We start from the raw sequence: 16,764 nt of genomic DNA, 5'->3' as shown, positions 1-16,764 counted from the left end.
AAGTGATGTTTCTGTACAACACAGTGGAGCACTTAAAGCTTTTTTTGTGTGTATTTTCCCAGCCGTTTGGACGCATTTCCATGACGTCTTCCTCCCAAAATATTCACAGCAGCTGAACGGAGTCAACGTCATGAGCGGGCCAATATTCGATAAAGACTATGATGGACACGTCGATGAATTAAAAAAGATATCAGGGTAAGACAGAAGCAAAGTAACATTTACTGTTGCTACACTGTGCAGTTCAGTCATTTGGTTGTCAGAAGCTGCATATTTTTATGTTGACAGTTTAATGGTCTGATTAAATTCAGCCTTTTTCATTTATTGTGCTTTACAACTGCTTATTAGGTGTTATTAAAAAAAGACTTAAGTGGTGACTCACTTTTAAGAGTCTCCATTTGGCCTTGACGTAAATCCAAAGAAGAAAGATTTCCAAAGAAAACTGCAACTTCAGTTTCGTTTTGAAGTTAGTTCTTAAGAAAGTAACTGTGTTGCAAAAATGCTTATGTAGACATTTTCATTTATTCCTCTAGCAGACACAGCAGGTCTGAAGCAAATCAAGAAGGATTTCTAATAGTGAGAACATTAGTACAATATTCATCTTCACACATGAACAACAATTTTGATTTTTGTATTTCCTGAGTGAGGTGCATGTGAGCAATGTGTTACAAATCCATATTCTAATGAGGGCACACACATAAAGTGTGTTATGTTATTTAACTGTGGATGCTTCTGGACACAGTTTGCACTTTACCATCATGTTCTTGTCCTTCTGCATAATAAAAATTAAATTAATCGCCACTAATCAGAAGTTGGAGAGCCCACTATTTATTTTTACTTCACCCTCCAAGCAATTTAGGTCAGGTTCAGGTAGCTGACGTGCAGGAAAAGGACACCTTTGGTTTGTTTTTGGCCTTTTTTTCCTATTTCTGTTTTGTTTTTTTCTACTTTTTTCACCAGTCATGCAGACATATGAAGAACAAGCAAGCAAACAAAGCAGAAAAATGTAATTTGATTACAGATTAATTGCAGATTAGTGCTCTACTTTAGAATGAGTTACACCCAACACCACTAATTAGTCATTTCCCAGCTTCCTACTAAAAAATTGTCATTCTGTTTTCTGCCTGAGGCAGCTCCCTCTCCCAAACCAAACTGAGTCTCACTGTTGTGTCCTCAAACTGAGAACATTCACCAGACATTTAATGTTTATATGGATCCACACAGCAAAAGTATTAACAAATAATTAAATAAAATGTCAGAAAGCCATCGCAAGATAAACCGGTACTCAGATAAAATCTAAGAAACACAGCACATAGTTCATGTGTAAAACTGACTATCAGTGTCCAGGCAGCTGAGCACACTCAATTAGATGAGATCTGATGGGGAATTCTAAAGTGATGCAATACCTGTGCTGCTGTAGACATTAATTTCCAGGGTTTACAAACTACATTCAGGCTTTATCCAGACTAAATTTTTGATGTTAAAATGCAATGTATTACATAAACATCCCTGGTAGTTTTGGTAGAACATTTGCACGTGGCTTAACTCAAGCTCTGCCCTTCCTGCCTCCTGTCCAAAGGAAGGCCAAACAAAATATCCTAGCTTATATGTCCATTGGAACGCATCTGAAAATGAAGATTGCATGACTGTTTGTGTACACCAGGAATGCCTCCTGCATGTAATGGTGCATTAGCTGTTAGCATTGAACACAATGTCAGTAATCCCTCTGAGCTGTTATTTAATGGTAAACTAATCAGGTATCCTTTTTCTTCTGCAGAAGGGTTTGTGATAAGAGAATGATAATTTCGGAGGAGGACATGTAGTGACTGATAAGCAAACGTGGGTTTCAAACGTCTCCAGTTTTTTCTCTTCCAAACTAAGAAATAGTTGTAGAGTTTCAGAAAATGAAGAAACAGTGTAGACTCTTAAAAGTTGTGTTTTTTATATATATAACAAAATATGTATATGCATTGTGTTGGCCATATGCTTAAGTTACTGAATTTTTATAATATATTTTATCTGTATGTCTCAGTATATGCATATTATACCTAATGTGCCTAAAGGCTGACGCGCTCATTTTGCACATTAGCTTTGTGCACTGGTTCAATACACCCCACCCTCACTCCACCCAACCCCCCAGTGATGTTAATTTAAGTGCATAAATGAACTCATTGCATCGTTTTTGTTTGAATTAAAGAATTGATGCAGCCTTCACATGCACAATTGTCCAAAAACTCAAAAGACCTTGAGAAAGTGTTTGAGAAACCCATGGGTTACATTGAGGGTTACTCATAGCTCACGCAGTAGCACACATTGCAGCCGAACTAAATTTGGCTATTCCCCTTTAATAGCTCTCGGTTTTTGCTTAAATACTTCATGCTGGCTGGAACATGTGATGTCATATACTCCTATACTCAGATCAAGATTTGGAAACAATGAGAGTTGGATGACGTTTGGTGGGTTGCTTTGTGACTGTTTGTTATACAACATGCAGACAATTCTTAAGAAGTCTTGAGCACTTGAGTTGAAGCCAGTTCATCCAAAAAGGCTTCTTGAGAAAGATTCCTTCAGTTTTCAAATAAAAGGTGAAATGTCCTTCAGAACCTAAAAAGGTCAGAGATGTGAATCTCCCGTTCCACCACATCATAAAGGTTCTTTACTGCATTGAAATCTGATGACTGTGGAGGCCATTTGAGTATAGTGAACTCAAGGTGATGATCAGGAAACCAGTTTGAGTTGATCTGCTGGAAGCAGCCAACAGAAGATAGTACACTGTGATCATAAAGTATGGCTATGGTCTGCAACAATACTCGGGTAGGCTGTGGTGTTTAAACATTGCTCAGTTGCAGCTCGTTCTCACCCGCAACACGTAATATACTGACGAATTGTCACGTCCCGAGGCGTTCCATGGGAACGCGAAAGGTGACCTTCCGCATTCCTATGCTACGCGCCGGATTGTGGATGAAATTGAATAGAACGACGCTCCCGCAATAACACACATTTCAGCCATGTATTCCAGCCCTAATCATAACCTTATCCCTAACGTTCACCACCACCTTAATCGTGTTAGATTAAAGTCAAATACACGTACATGTGTAGACGCGTTAGGTGGCCGAAAGCATAATATACCGACGATTTGTCACCTAGCGTAAAATGTTATGCTTTGGGAGTGAGAACTTCTGTCAGTTGATACTCAAAGTGTGCCAAAAAATATCCCCTTCATCATTACACCGCCAAGACACTGAACTCTTGAAATGAAGTAAGATGGACCCATCCTTCCATGTTTTTTTATGCCAAAATCTATTCAGATGTAAAATGAGAGAAATCGGACTTAAAATACACCCGATGGTTATTTTTTAACCTGAGGCTTTATAACTGAGGTATTCAATTTTTCCATTGCAGCACTTTGATTACGTGTGATCTCTCATCTCTGCAGGAACGAGGCTCCCATCCCGACACATTTCTTTGTGATCCTGACCAGCTGCGGGGATTCGACCTTTGGCCCTCTGAACTGTGCAGGTCCACTCCAGGCCAGGTCCTTCATCATGCCCCACAGGCCCGACCACACAGAGAGCTGCGCTGTGAGTAACACCATTCGTCCCACATGTTTCTGCACAGTCTATTTCAGTCTGCCTCTGTGGAAACCTGCTGTCAGACCCTTCTTAATACTGCATAATTTTAATATACGCCTCCCCCACTTTCTGCTTTTCTTCAGAATGGGACAGACTTGACGTGGGTGGAAGACTGGCTGAAGCTCCACACCGCTCGAGTGCGAGACATTGAGCTCCTTACCGGACTCAGCTTCTACCACGACAGGTTATCAGTGGAAGAGACACTGCGGATGAAGACATTTCTACACACTTATTAAACTCACAGACTTTATTGAGTGAAGCTTTAACTGGCAGAGGAAGCCATATTGGTGTGCAGATGTCTGCCCACACGGACAAACGGTTAACCCGATAACTGTGGGTTTAACAGATGCTTTACTTATAGACTTCCCTCATTTCAGACTGAACTCATTCTTAAGCTCCATCCATTATTTGAAGTGACATTTTTAAAAGACATTTTTATTGATTTTGATTGTGTGCAAATAAATAAGTAAATAATGAATGGAGCTTAAAGACACCATCACATCTAATAAAATGATTCCAAAGTATTTCCGGGTTCCCATTTCCAGATTGGAAAACTGGAATAAAACTAAAGGGAAAAGAGAGTTTTTATTGATGGAAGAACTGTTTATGTTGAGTGAAGCTTGCCACACATCAGGGGAGCTGTCTGCAGCAGCTGGAAAAACATCTAGCATGAATATGTTTTGCCCTTCTTTTTTGTATGTGTTTCTTTTCTTTTTACACCCATTGGTATTTTTTGTAAAATGAATGAATTATTCAGCTTTTAAATGTGCGCCTATGCTGTATGCTTGGAAGGATTACTGTATGAGACACGTTTGAGCCAGTCTGGGCTCAGACACGTAAAAGCCTTTTCTTTCTCCAACACAGAGAGACATAAAGCAACTGCAAAGAACACTGAAAGCAAAGTTTACATTTAGCAAGGATCCCTGGTGTTTTATACTAAAATAGCAGCTAAATATATCATAGGTCATGTGAACTGTGTAGTGTGCGGTCTTGTGGTTAACACATTCGCATAGTCACAAGCTAGCACCGGTCCCAAGCCCAGATAAAGGGTATCCAGCATAAAATCTTTGCCAAATTCAACATGGTGATCCATCCACCCTGGCGAGGCTTTTATAAGAGAGCAGCCTGATGTACCTTCTTCTAGAAGCAGCAGATGTGAAGCTGTAATAACTGTTGATCACGTGAGGCAGCTGTAACCCTGAACAATCAAGACTTCAGAAAATTGATCTCCTAAAAAAGTCCTTGAAGATCATGAGCGTAACTTACACCTCACAGGGGTAAAGCAAGTCTGGTGAAAGCTGTAATGTTTAAGGATCATTCGAGTAAACTGCTTTTTATTATTATTCTGGTGCTCGGTGTTGGTGGTAAACAGAAATTACTGATGTTTTTTCTTCTTTACAGATAAGAAAAATGCAGATCTGGAGAATTATTTAAGATTTTGTTTCTATTCTGTCTTTTTTCGGACTCTTTCTGGTTGTTTTGTGTCTTTCGTTCCATTTTGTAACCTCATTGGAGTGATTTTACATCTCTGTTGTCATTTTGTTCCTCCGCGGCTGCCTGAATTTTCAGGCAGCCGCTAAACTTCAGCGTTTAGTTGGAGATGAAGAGAAGCTGTGTGAGCTCAGTTCATTAATCCGTCCGTGACTGTGTGCATCTGAATGTGTGGATCAGCAAAATCATTATTCAGTCTTTGATTTTTCATCTTCGCGTACTGCTCGTATATGAAGTCATATAGATTTCATGTATACCAAGCCTTTTCTATTGGTTGCTGCAGTTTTTCACACATGAAAAATTTCATATAAAAAACAAACTTCCACATTGAGCTTGTGACTTGTTTCCTTTTGTTTATGACCTTTTATCAGCCAAGATTCAAGGTGCACAAATCACTTTCGCTTCACACGATTGCAGTTACAGCGTCATGTAGAGCGAGGGAAGCAGCAGTTGCTCTTCAAGTCTCCTTCAGGTTGAAGCTGTACATGTACATGTGAAAAGGAAGGAAGTACGTTACCCTATGTGCTTAAAGTCTGCCACTTCCTCAGGCTGACCACTCCGGCAGCGCAAGAAGCCAGAAGGTAAGATCTTGCAGCTTTCAGCTCTGCACCTCGTAAACTCTGAGGTGACCCAATTCTCATGTCAGAAAACCTGAGCCTACTTTCCATTTGAGGTTGTTGCAAGGCTGGTGCAGTTGTCACAATGCTTTTCTCAAGTGTCGGTTGATGGTTTGGCAAGAAGAGGGTACAAGTTGTCTCACTGCATCTTTAGTCATTGAGAAAGAAAAAAAAAAATTTTGTTGTGTAAAATCTTTCTGTGAAGTCCGCCATTCAGTTGTTGAATTGCTGAGCTGGCTGAATAAGGTCTACTGCATGCTCTTCTTATGATGATCAATCTGTATGACTTCAAATGTTTTATTACTTCATCTGGCATTCATATTTTCAAGTGTACCTTGAGTCAGTAGTTTCTTTATTTTAACTCTTATATGAAAGTTTTCAAATCCGGCTCAAACTGAAGCAGAGGGCACGTCTCTTGCAAAGGAAATGCAGAAAGATGACGCCAGCTTTTCTGAGCTTTTTTTTTTTTCAGTTGCTGTGATGAACTGCATGAAGATGATAAGTTTAGTTTAAATATACACGCAGCTCGATAACATGCACATAATTTCCTGGAAAGTATTTTGGGAGTCTGTGTCACCTCACAGCAAGGTTTTGTGACGTGAGCGAGTTTTGTTAGATGGGTCATTTTTAAAAATGTGTACCTGACATAGTTTCTATTGTCAGTCACTGTGGGTTGCAAGCATGAAAAAGCAGCTGTGAGGTTTTTATTTGGAATTCACTTGCTGCAGACGCTTCTGGCTTTAAGGGCAGAGTTTGCATGCTGTCACTGAAGCCTTCCTGGAAGCCCCTCATCTGGGTGGGAAGTGTGTCAGAGACCACGTGACCGCCTTGGGGTTTCTCACGATATGCTATATGTAGGTCTCAATGAAATTAGTCAAGTGCCCTTTTTACTGTCATTGCTGTGGTGGCCTGATACAATCCTCCTCGCTCTCTTCTCGGATGTTAAAGCGCTAACCACTAAACCACGCAAAGCCTGAATCATTATGGCCCCTTTGCATCGTAGAGGCGAGTCTGAGATGAGTGTGCTTGCATTATTGTGATAACGAAGACGATCATCTGTAAACTGAGCTACTCTTCGAATGAGGAATCTGCTACTAGTAGTTTTTAAGTGTGCAACTTGTTGCCTCGCCTGGTATTTAGAGCTCAAGAGCGGCACAGAGCACGTAAGCAGAGGACAGATAACAGCCGTGCCCCTCTCTGAGCCGTGAGGCCTAATTATTACTAGCACTGACTGTTTTCTTCAGCCTCCTGGCAGCTCTGTTTAGTGACAACGACGGGCCTTATCTGTTAACACAGTTTGACATCCAGCTCTTCGACAGGCCATTTCCCCTCTGCTCCCCACGCCTGTGTGCTGCCGGGAAGGAAAATGGTCTCAGTCCAGATTGAGATGTTAAGCGCTCGGGAATGACGTCTTCCAAATGAATGAGATATTAAAGAATCAGCTTTCTCCTTTACTTCCTCCCACGTTGCTGATTGACCCTCCTTATAAACTGACCACACACCCAGCTGTGGGGTCAGGCATGCAAGCAATTCAGTTCAGTTTTGTTTACACAGCGCCAAATCACAACAGCAGTCGTCTCAATGTGCTTTAAATTGTAGTGTAAAGAATCTACAATAACAACCGCCTTTGACCCCTTGGCGACAGTGGAAAGGAAAAGCTCCACTTCAAGCAGAGCTAGGTTCAAGGAGGGGCAACCATTTGACTAGCTGGGGGTGAGGGGAGGGAGAAGAGACAAGCTGTGGAAGAGAGGCAGTGATTAAAAATAACTAAGGATTAAAAAACAAAAAATAAGATCCATGTGTGACTTTCAAGCCAGTTCACAGCTACATCTGTTAAATTGTATGATGACTGTTTGTGGTAAGTAACACAGTCACAACTCTACATGCAATGTTATGCAAACTGAACATTTTCAGTAAGCCAAGAAAATACAAGACATGAGATGTGTTCAAGATATTCTAGCTTCTTCACAAACACACACAGCTGATCTTCTGTTGTAAACCTCAAACCAGTGGATGAGCTTATTTCCAAGGACTGTCAAGTGACTTCTTTTGAAGTAAAACATGAAACAGAGCTATTGATCTAATAATAAAAACAAAAAAGAAAAAGAAACTGGGCCACGGGTGCACGTCAGCCATCAATAATGCACAGGGTTGGCATTTGGTTTGTTTTGCTGTTGCCCTGCCATCAGTGAAGCATCGCTGCTCTTCCTGCAGCTGAGGAAGCAGCGGTGGTTTAACACAGCGGAGGTCTGTGAGGACATGAGCAGCATGAGGGGAAATGAGGGGTAACTGATCATCACAGATCTGGACATGTCATTTTTTCATGACATCCTGTGCCGCCGAGCAACTATTTACGTCATCCCGGGTATTCTTGGAGATAAGAAGGTTATTTTAAATCATTCAAGTAGAAATACTACAAGTAGCTTTCTGATGTGGAAAGGGGAATCTCCGCTGCTCGCGAAATAACCTTGCTATCTCCCTTATTTTAATCTTTCAGTTCCAGAAGACGAAAGAGACGATCTGAGGGTTGGGCCCAGTGAGGGGGAGGACTAAAGAGGAGAGGAGGAGGAGACAGGAGTGAAAAAAGAAAACGGTGAAGCAGAGAGGAGAGACAGAGAGAGCAGGACCTGTGACAGTGACAGAAGACCTGAACCAGTATTTCTTTCTTTTTTAATTCAAAAACATGGATTTAAGTTTGCTTCAAGTTATGGAGAGAGAGAGCATCCTGGAGGTTCTTCGGAGAGATAAACAGATGCGAGCAATCGAAGAAGACAGGATCAGGTGGGTCATTTCAAACAGTGTTAATAGGTGCTGGGATGAAATTAGATTTTTAGGGATGCTGGAAGGAGGCAGGGCCGACTGCTCTTATATTGATTACGTGAAAGCGAAAATATGATTCTTCTGAAAACAAAACCCGTTTCAGAGATGTTACCTGTTACAAATCTGAACTGTTAGTAGTTTCATACTTAACATACAGACATGAGTGTGATATCAGAAGTTCATACTGTGCCGTAAAATAAAGAAAGAACCTTCTTCTCACACGGGGACTTTAAATCTTGTTGGTTTTGGGGGTTTTTTGTTTTGTTTTTTTGCAGCTGACACTTAATTCTGCTCAATAAAGTGTTATAAAGCCTTGTTTAACTATGGTAACTTTGTGTTACGCTCTCAAAGAAACCCCATATGTCCCCATTGTCCCCATATAAGGGCATACTTTTTAAAAACCATACTGTTCTTCAGTTTTTATATCCAGAAGAAATTTTTATCTGCTGGCTTTATGTTGAGCATCTATAACAGAGTGATGCATTTCTGAAGGATGTTTAAAATATTAAAATGTTCTAAAAAAACTGTTCATTATTGTCAGAAGAGAAATGTCTGTGAATCTCGCAGTTAAAGCTCTCTGTGGTTCTCCCTATACTCAGGAGGATGAAATACGACCTGCAGGAGCTCCGAAGGAAGGGTGCAAAGAGCTATGCCCGGCAGTACGGCGAGCGGACCTGCGCCCGCTGCCAGAGGCCGCTGGGAAAGTTCTGGAACTCTGGCGCAGTCTGCCGCGGCTGCAGCCACCGCATCTGCAACAAGTGTCGTGTGGGAGCAGCGATCTGGAAGTGCACGGTCTGCCACGCATACAGGTAGGGAGGCCACCAGCGAGCCTGCTGTACAGAGGGTTGAAATGTGTGACTCAGCGAGGCTCAAATCAAGCACTGAATGACTGTGCGTGTGTAAAGCCCAGCAGTGACTGACTGAAGGTTACTGTAACTGAGGCTCAAATCTCACACTTTCACTTTTACTCTGTTTGTGTACTTTTGAGAGAGCTCGTCGTCGTGCTGAACTATCCAATGAAATGGTTAAACACTCCGTGGGAGATCAGAAAATGACATTAGAAATAAAAACCTGATCAATTATTTGATAATTCAATGATTTAGAACACTAATTTAATTGTGGACGGACTTCCCGCATCCATAAAACGTTCCCCGTAACAGTATAAGATTCCCCTTCAAAGTAAAGGCATTAGGGAATAGGGGACAGTGGACCAAACCACTAAGAGCCTAGATTTAGCTACACCCCTGTTAAACTGCAGTTTCTCCAGTCAGCAGCTTCACGTAAAGACTGAAACCCCCCTCCTCAGTTGCAGGAACATGATGTAAAGACTGACTTGCAGTTTAAAAGGCACCGATTGCTACAAAAAAAGAGGAAATTGTGTCAAGGACACTAAAGCAACATGATTGAAATAAATCCCTCAAGAGCCGACTAACCAAAGCAAGAGTAGATGAACTCCAACTCCATAAAAATGTGGGTAATTATTCTGTTGAGCAGATTTATGAAGGAAATGATAATGAGTGAAAACCGATAATAACAAGGTCTGCGCTCAGACTGATTGATACCTACATTAAATCTACAACTTTAACATGAGTTTCAGGTCAAGTGTTGCTGTTTTAATTAATCATCAACATTCCAGCTGTTTGGTAATCAACCACAAACTATTCTAATAACTTTTAAAGTGTCCCAAGTCCTATTTAAAATAGCTGTGACACTAATTAGCTTGTTAAGATGGGACGAGATATTTTAACACATCCTGTCGCTTCTTTAAAACTTCCCCTTCCCTTCCCCTATATGAACTCTGTCATAAACATTTGAAATATGCAGATAGCATCTCTGAAAAGTGAAATTTGGATTAGGTGTATTTCCTACACGTATTTTTGGCCTCTTCATTTTCAGTGTGGGTATTTTACATGTGTAAAAATGTGTCCACGTTTATAGATGATTTGTCCTGAATACTGAGGGGGCATGTTTTTCTCCGAAACCTACGCCTTGTCTTTCAGAAAAGGATGTAACTGTTCTTTTACTACTTTAATTATCTGTGAAAGAACGAAGATACATTTGTCAAACTAAAGCTAAATTCAAAAGAGAAATGAAGATGTTGCAGTTGCAGTTTTATTGATTGTGGCCGTCTTGTCATTTCTACCTGCTCATCACGGCGCTCTTCCTCTTCACAGGGATGTAAAAATCAAGTCCGGAGAATGGTTTCTAGAAGAAAAGTCAAAGAAATTTCCAGTCACCACAGGTTTGTATGCAAAACTCAAACTGCATGCATACACATAGGGTGTGATTTGCAGGGTGTGGGGGTAACTTCCCCCATCTCTGGTCTGCACATCCTTTTTTTTATCTCTGATTTTTAGCGCTACATCTTCAGACAGTGTGCAGGGCAAACAACAATCAAATCTGAAATTCAGTTTGAGTGTCAGAGCAGCAGAGATGCCACGATACTGTTCGGCATTATTTCATTACACTCCAGAACACTGTCGTTTCAACATAAAACTAAAGCTAACCAAATAAAAGAGAAATAAAAAAGGGCCCAGAGGAGTCACCAAAACTCCTAATAACATTATTATTGAGTATCAAACACAGGAATGATCACTGACCCAACCTGCAGCTTCTTACTCCAACTTGTTGGCTTGCAATTCTGAACTGGGACTGCTGTCTCACATCCCTAAGAGACTAAGGAAGTTATGAGTACACTTGCTGCTTTTGCAACTGATAGAGATAGAGTCTGCTCGTCCGACAGCAACCCTCCAGATAGAGTTTAACATGACCGTCAATCACAAGTTAGAGCTCACAGCTCTGATGTTCAGTAAACAGCACAGGTCGCCTCCTTGAGTTACAATCCTGAGAACATTAATTTAAAAAGGGAGAGATTCAAATATTCTCATGGTTATCATATGTTCTGAACTTGTAGACATTAAACTGGCAGCAGCTGTAAATAAGTATAGAGGATCGCTTGCATGCTGCATACACAGCTGCTTTTCCTTTTTTAAATATAAATCATTATTCAATATTAATGCACGCTTGTTCAGCTACACTGACTCATAAAATATGAATGAACGCAGTTGTTTTATGTTGCTGGCTTTATGTGTTCAGTTCATAGTGTGGCTAGGCATCATAACACTTAACTATTAAGGATATTTAAATGGTTTTCTGTTCCTTCCTGATGTCCTTTCAGACAAATATGAGACGGTTGGGGAGAATCTACTGAAGACCTACAATGTGCTGAGGTATTATTTACCTTCTAAGTGTTTATTTTTCTACATCAGGTTAAGTCTCTGTCCCGATGTGGTTGTAAAATTACATTTTTTGACTCGTGTATCTTCGCAGTCATATATCCATTGTGCCTCCCACTCCTCCACCTCACTTGGATTATCACTTCCTGAGCAGATCTGGGGTAAAGTATTATTTTCTTTTCCCATTTTTTTTACAAGTTAAAATGAAACATGTATAAAGTGATTAATCATTATTACTTTTTTTGATCTGCAGGATTGGAAAAACTCAAAGCCTTTCACCAAATCTGTGGAAAATCTAATGGTTTCCTTCACGAGTCACATTAAAAGTAAGTCGTTGTTCAACCTCGGCCCAGCGGTCAGCATTGCAAAGTGCAACACACAACAGATACTCTCAGTGTGCAGTTGTGAGAAATTGTTGCTTCGAAATTAGTAGCATCACTTCCTGTGGATGTTATCAAACACACTCTGATCATGAGCTCAATATACGCACAGTAATAACCACAAAGGAAATTCACCAGAGATAATTTAGAAGAAAAAAAAAGCCTCGTGAGCTCATGACACCTACTGCATCAGCAAAAGAGGCTTTAGATGATGCAGGAGATAACACCGCCACGCACGCACAGCTCTTTGAGCAGCGTTGTTTGTCCGAGCACAGGATGCACCTCTTCGTTAAATTTGTTTTCCAGTAAACAGGCATTTACTGGGTTGTGCTTTTCTTACATTTCCCTTTGCAGAGATTTCCAATTCTCAAAACGACGTCCGTGAAGATCTGCTGAAGGTCGACAACAGATGGAGAGGCTCGAGCTTTACCCACTCCACCCAAAAGAGCCTGTCCGACACAGACATAAACAAATCGAGCACGGTAGGTCGAACGCATCAATCACTGAACTCAAGTCGAGTTTGTGGTGGTAGCGCTGCTTCTGCTGCAAGTGAAAGTGTTTTTGCAGAGCACATATTTGGGCCTGAGAGTGGAAGCGGGAAATCACAGATAAAACGGGGAACTGATTCAGGGCCTTTAGCAGCACCTGCTGGTGATGACAGGGAATAACATCAGCAACCTCAAATCTGAGAGAGAGTGCGACTTTTTGCTTTTTGTGCCTAAACTGCTCCTTGATGTTTTCTAGTTTTATATCATATAAAAAAGTTCAAAAGCAGAGTAAAGAAAATGACTCTCTTTCTTTGTGCAGCTCTTCAAAGTCCCAAGTCTTCCAAACCTGTTCAAGAAAAGCAAAGACAGCGACCAGGAGGGCTCCTCCACCGGGGCAGAGGACGAGACCTCATTCGGTTCTGAGTACTCTGAAGGGAAGAGAGTAAGTCACAGCTGATTTTCATAAAAAAAAAAAAAAATTTGAATAAAATCCCCAAACAACATCCGGTGGTTAAAATATTCAGAAATAACAGCCCTGATCACAAAATCCCCTCTTATAATTATCCTCTCTCACACCTCTCTCATCCTTTTCCTCTGAAGTGTAAAATTGATGCTATAACCTGTATTTGGCTCCCTCAGGGCAGCTGCAGCAGCACCAGCACAGAGTTGGGCTTTGAGAGCGTTTCTGTGACCGGAGAACTGGAGCTGGCTCTGGCCTTCAACACCAACACCTCCCGTCTGGAGATCACAGTCGGCACCTGCAGAAACCTGTCCTACGGAGACAGCAAGAAGAGGAAGTGTCACCCGTAAGGACACGTTTGATGTCACTCTGTGCAACACAAAGAGGCAGAGCGCATTTCCTGTGATTTTCCATCAAAGCTTCAACAGCATTTTTTTATTTTCTATTCTGCTGCACAGATACGTGAAAATCTACGTGCTGCCGGACAAGAGCTGCAAACTGAAGACGTCAGTGAAGAAGAACACGACTGATCCGGTTTACAATGAAGTTTTGAAGGTAAAAACAAAGAACCTCTTCAGCTATTTTTGGATGTCTCTATGTGTCATCAGTTTAATAAAACTTGCAGCATGCACATATGCATGCTCATGACTTATAGAAACAAAATTATTGATTTCATGGGCAGTAAATTCTTCCTTTGAAAGTTTTTTATCTGGTGCATCAAAAATATGATCTAATCTGAGATGCCATCATAGTCTGTATATAAAAGATGGATATAGCCACTGTGACGTCGCTCAGTAATTGATGTAAAGTCCTGCTGTGAAGACTTGAGCTGAGCCTTTTCACTACAGTCATCTGGGTGTTTTAAAGCCAGAAATAAAGAGCAAGAACTTAAAACTGGGGGACACTCCATGGTACCCCGGCTAACTCCCTTTCTGACTCTGATTCAATTTTACAAAAATAATATCATCCGCTGCTCTATAACACTCAAAACTAGGCCCTGAGACCATAAACTCATGTGCTTAATCATTGTTTAAAGAAAACATTTTAATAAATGTTGTGAACGTAAACAGCATTCACTAAAATTTAAATGTTTTTCACAGTATGGCATACAGCGCAACATGCTCATTGGAAAGAGGCTACAGGCGACTGTGTGGCATTCAGGTACCCTGAAAAGGAAAGTTTTTCTTGGTGAAGTCCTCATCCCTCTGGACGGCTGGAGATTTGAAGACAAGGCATTCCAGTGCTTTAACTGGTATCCACTGTGTCCGAAGGTAAAATGGAGCACGGCAGAAAAGATTTGTTTATTATTGCTGAAGACTTTTGCCCGTATGGCTGATATGGAAGTGGTTTTCTATAAAATCTCCTTCCTGTGTCCTTCAGCCTGAAAGACAAAACGGAGGTGATCAGGAGTGATGAGAACCACTGGCCGGAGTCATGGTGAGTTTGTAGCTTGCTTAAATGTCTGTCTAGCGCTTTGTTTTCGTCAGGCTTGTGTAGTTCATGTGTTTTTTAGTTCATACGTAGTAGGTGGTGTAGTACAAGTGGGACAGTGATTCTGAACGCTGTAATTTACAAGGTGTATGTACGTGAGTTTGAGGTCACATAGTCGAGCACAAGGGTAAACCTATCAGATCAGCTGATCTGTGTCACCTGATACCTTTTTATTCATTTAAATTGGCAAATTAAATCATATAGGGCAATATTAAAGCTGCTTTGGCCTGCAACCCACTTACACTCACACCTACACTCATCTTTGCCAGTTTCCCCAGAACAAATATTTTAATATATGTCAAATATAAATGATTTAATATTGAAATAAAAGTTTTCTTCTGACTAAAGGTTACTTTATTTGCTAGTGATATCATGTTGTTCGAAATCCTCCAGGTGGTTTTCTGGTGTGGTTATCAAGTGGGCTGAGGTGCGAGCTATGAAAACCACTATTTTAAGAGAACGTCATCAACACTTTTCAGAAAAGGCTGGTCAGGGTCTACTAATAAAAATGAAATAAAATAAGTAAAAAAATGTATTTTTTTTATTTAAGTGAGCTGTAATTGTGTTTAATACAATTTTTAAAGGCACATTTCAAGAGCCTTAACCTTTTAGGTGCATTCATTTTGGCACTAGGGGTCAGGAGAGGATCTGTTTTGGATATCTTGTGTTGTCCTTTAAGGCAAACTGGGCCACATAGCAATGATCCACTAACCGTCCTTCACACCTTCCCATTAGTGTAAACATGACTCAGAGTGTAAATACATGTCATTGTGGCCCTGTGTGCCTCCTTGTGTGCGCAGGCCTCAGGTGTGCTATGTGTGTTCTGGTGTGTGACTTTTTGAACGCAAGTGTAATTGTTCAACATTGTTCAACAAGCATGAGGGAGTGTTTACATAACTCGTGTGTTTGTGTATGTACGTGTCTCATTTAGGCGTCTGACTGGGAGCCAGCAGAGAGCTCATCCACAAGACGCCCATTTCTAAAAAAAAGAGGGAGACTGAAGTCCTCCACTGCTGCTCGTCCAGGACGTCACTCTGTGGGATCAAAGCACCTCCTGCCTCTCTGAGGCACCATAATGGGGACTTGAATGGAACAATAACAGCAGAGATCCACTTCTGAACATCCTCTGTGGAAACACTTTAATGCCGCCTGTGAAGCATCTACAATCGTTATGAATGTATACACCACCTCAAGCAAAGCAGTTGTGATTAATTAATATTTTTTTGCATTATAGAACAGACTATAAAAAAATCTATTGCTTTATAGAAACATTATTTATGCTTGTTATATTTATTTAGCTTTCTGTTTCTTTTTTTTTTTATCTGCTAAGCACCTTGAAACTTGAAAAAATCAAGTTACAGTCTATAACCATCGGCTCCAAGTCTGTTTAATAATTACTTTATAATATCCTGTGCTGCAGTTTTAAGCTAAAGAAAGATTGGATAAGCCAGCTTCCTGATGGAGGTTGTACCTAACATACCGACATATTTGTTTATTAACTGCTTGTGGATGCTTCATAGTTGCAGACGGCTAGCACGTACAATTTTATTGCTTTATAAATGTTAAACAGTTAAAGTGATGCCACTTCCGTTCAAGGCCTCTCTGCTGACATTCGTCGATCCGTTCAGACCCATTTTCCCCGTTAATGCGATGTTCTTCTGTCAGAGGAGAGCAGCAACAAAACGTCCATGCAAATAAAATTAGTGGAAGAGACGCTAAGCTAACGTTACTGACAAATGAAATCTGGAGCCACACCCGGCGGTGGAGCGGAAGCGGTTTGAGTTGCTTCAGACACACACGCACAGACACACCACACAGCGGCTCTTCGAGTACAAAGACACGTTTCTTGTCTCTGTGGACGCGGCGTGGGAAAGCAGCAGCAGAAGAAGAGAAGGAATAAGGCGGTTTCTGTGCCGGGAGCAGTGATGTCACTGACCTGGAATTCTGTTGACTCCGCGTTCTCCCGGCTCACCATGGCAACTGGAGGCTCACCAGGTTAAGCGTGACGTCAGCTCGCCTGCGTCAACAGGTGGAGAAATTGACGCCAGCAGCGGCACAGGCCGCTTACAGACTCATTGTATTTATTTATTTATTTATTTATTTATTTTTGTTTACATCCAGCACTTTAAGACGCTCATTTAGCATTCAACTA

The 16,764-nt window shown here is 41.0% G+C and overlaps 2 protein-coding genes across 2 annotated transcripts in view; both read left to right on the top strand.

The window, feature by feature from the left end:
• The window catches only part of enpp1 (ectonucleotide pyrophosphatase/phosphodiesterase 1), a 40,232-nt gene extending 34,791 nt beyond the window's left edge, over positions 1-5,441 (top strand). The window contains exons 21-23 of the mRNA XM_005731091.1: positions 63-195; positions 3,434-3,578; positions 3,713-5,441. Of these exons, the coding sequence (XP_005731148.1) occupies positions 63-195; positions 3,434-3,578; positions 3,713-3,865 (431 nt within the window). The 3' untranslated portion in view covers positions 3,866-5,441. The remainder of the gene's footprint in view (positions 1-62; positions 196-3,433; positions 3,579-3,712) is intronic.
• A 91-nt stretch (positions 5,442-5,532) lies between these two features.
• Positions 5,533-16,555, top strand: sytl3 (synaptotagmin-like 3). Its single transcript, XM_005731090.1, has 14 exons — positions 5,533-5,701; positions 8,235-8,518; positions 9,157-9,366; positions 10,732-10,799; positions 11,736-11,787; positions 11,888-11,954; positions 12,047-12,119; positions 12,528-12,655; positions 12,981-13,103; positions 13,301-13,467; positions 13,580-13,676; positions 14,222-14,392; positions 14,502-14,558; positions 15,544-16,555. Exons 2-13 carry the CDS (start codon positions 8,421-8,423, stop codon positions 14,532-14,534), a joined length of 1,287 nt encoding a protein of 428 aa, XP_005731147.1. The 5' UTR covers positions 5,533-5,701; positions 8,235-8,420; the 3' UTR covers positions 14,535-14,558; positions 15,544-16,555.
• The last annotated feature ends 209 nt before the right edge of the window (positions 16,556-16,764 follow it).

The sequence above is a fragment of the Pundamilia nyererei genome, unplaced genomic scaffold (genome assembly GCF_000239375.1).
Source record: "Pundamilia nyererei isolate P.nyererei 1_Seehausen unplaced genomic scaffold, PunNye1.0 scaffold00041, whole genome shotgun sequence".
Taxonomy (NCBI): Eukaryota; Metazoa; Chordata; class Actinopteri; order Cichliformes; family Cichlidae; genus Pundamilia; species Pundamilia nyererei.
Note: the sequence above shows the minus strand (reverse complement) of the source record. Positions and strands in the feature narration are given on the sequence as shown.

What these genes read in the sequence shown, in the direction of transcription:
- sytl3 (XM_005731090.1), top strand. Translation starts at nt 8,421, where the DNA reads ATGGATTTAAGTTTGCTTCAAGTTATGGAGAGAGAGAGCATCCTGGAG. An exon ending in ACGGTCTGCCACGCATACAG is followed by an intron (nt 9,367 to 10,731) that starts GTAGGGAGGCCA and finishes TCCTCTTCACAG; the next exon opens with GGATGTAAAAATCAAGTCCG. An exon ending in ACATAAACAAATCGAGCACG is followed by an intron (nt 12,656 to 12,980) that starts GTAGGTCGAACG and finishes TTCTTTGTGCAG; the next exon opens with CTCTTCAAAGTCCCAAGTCT.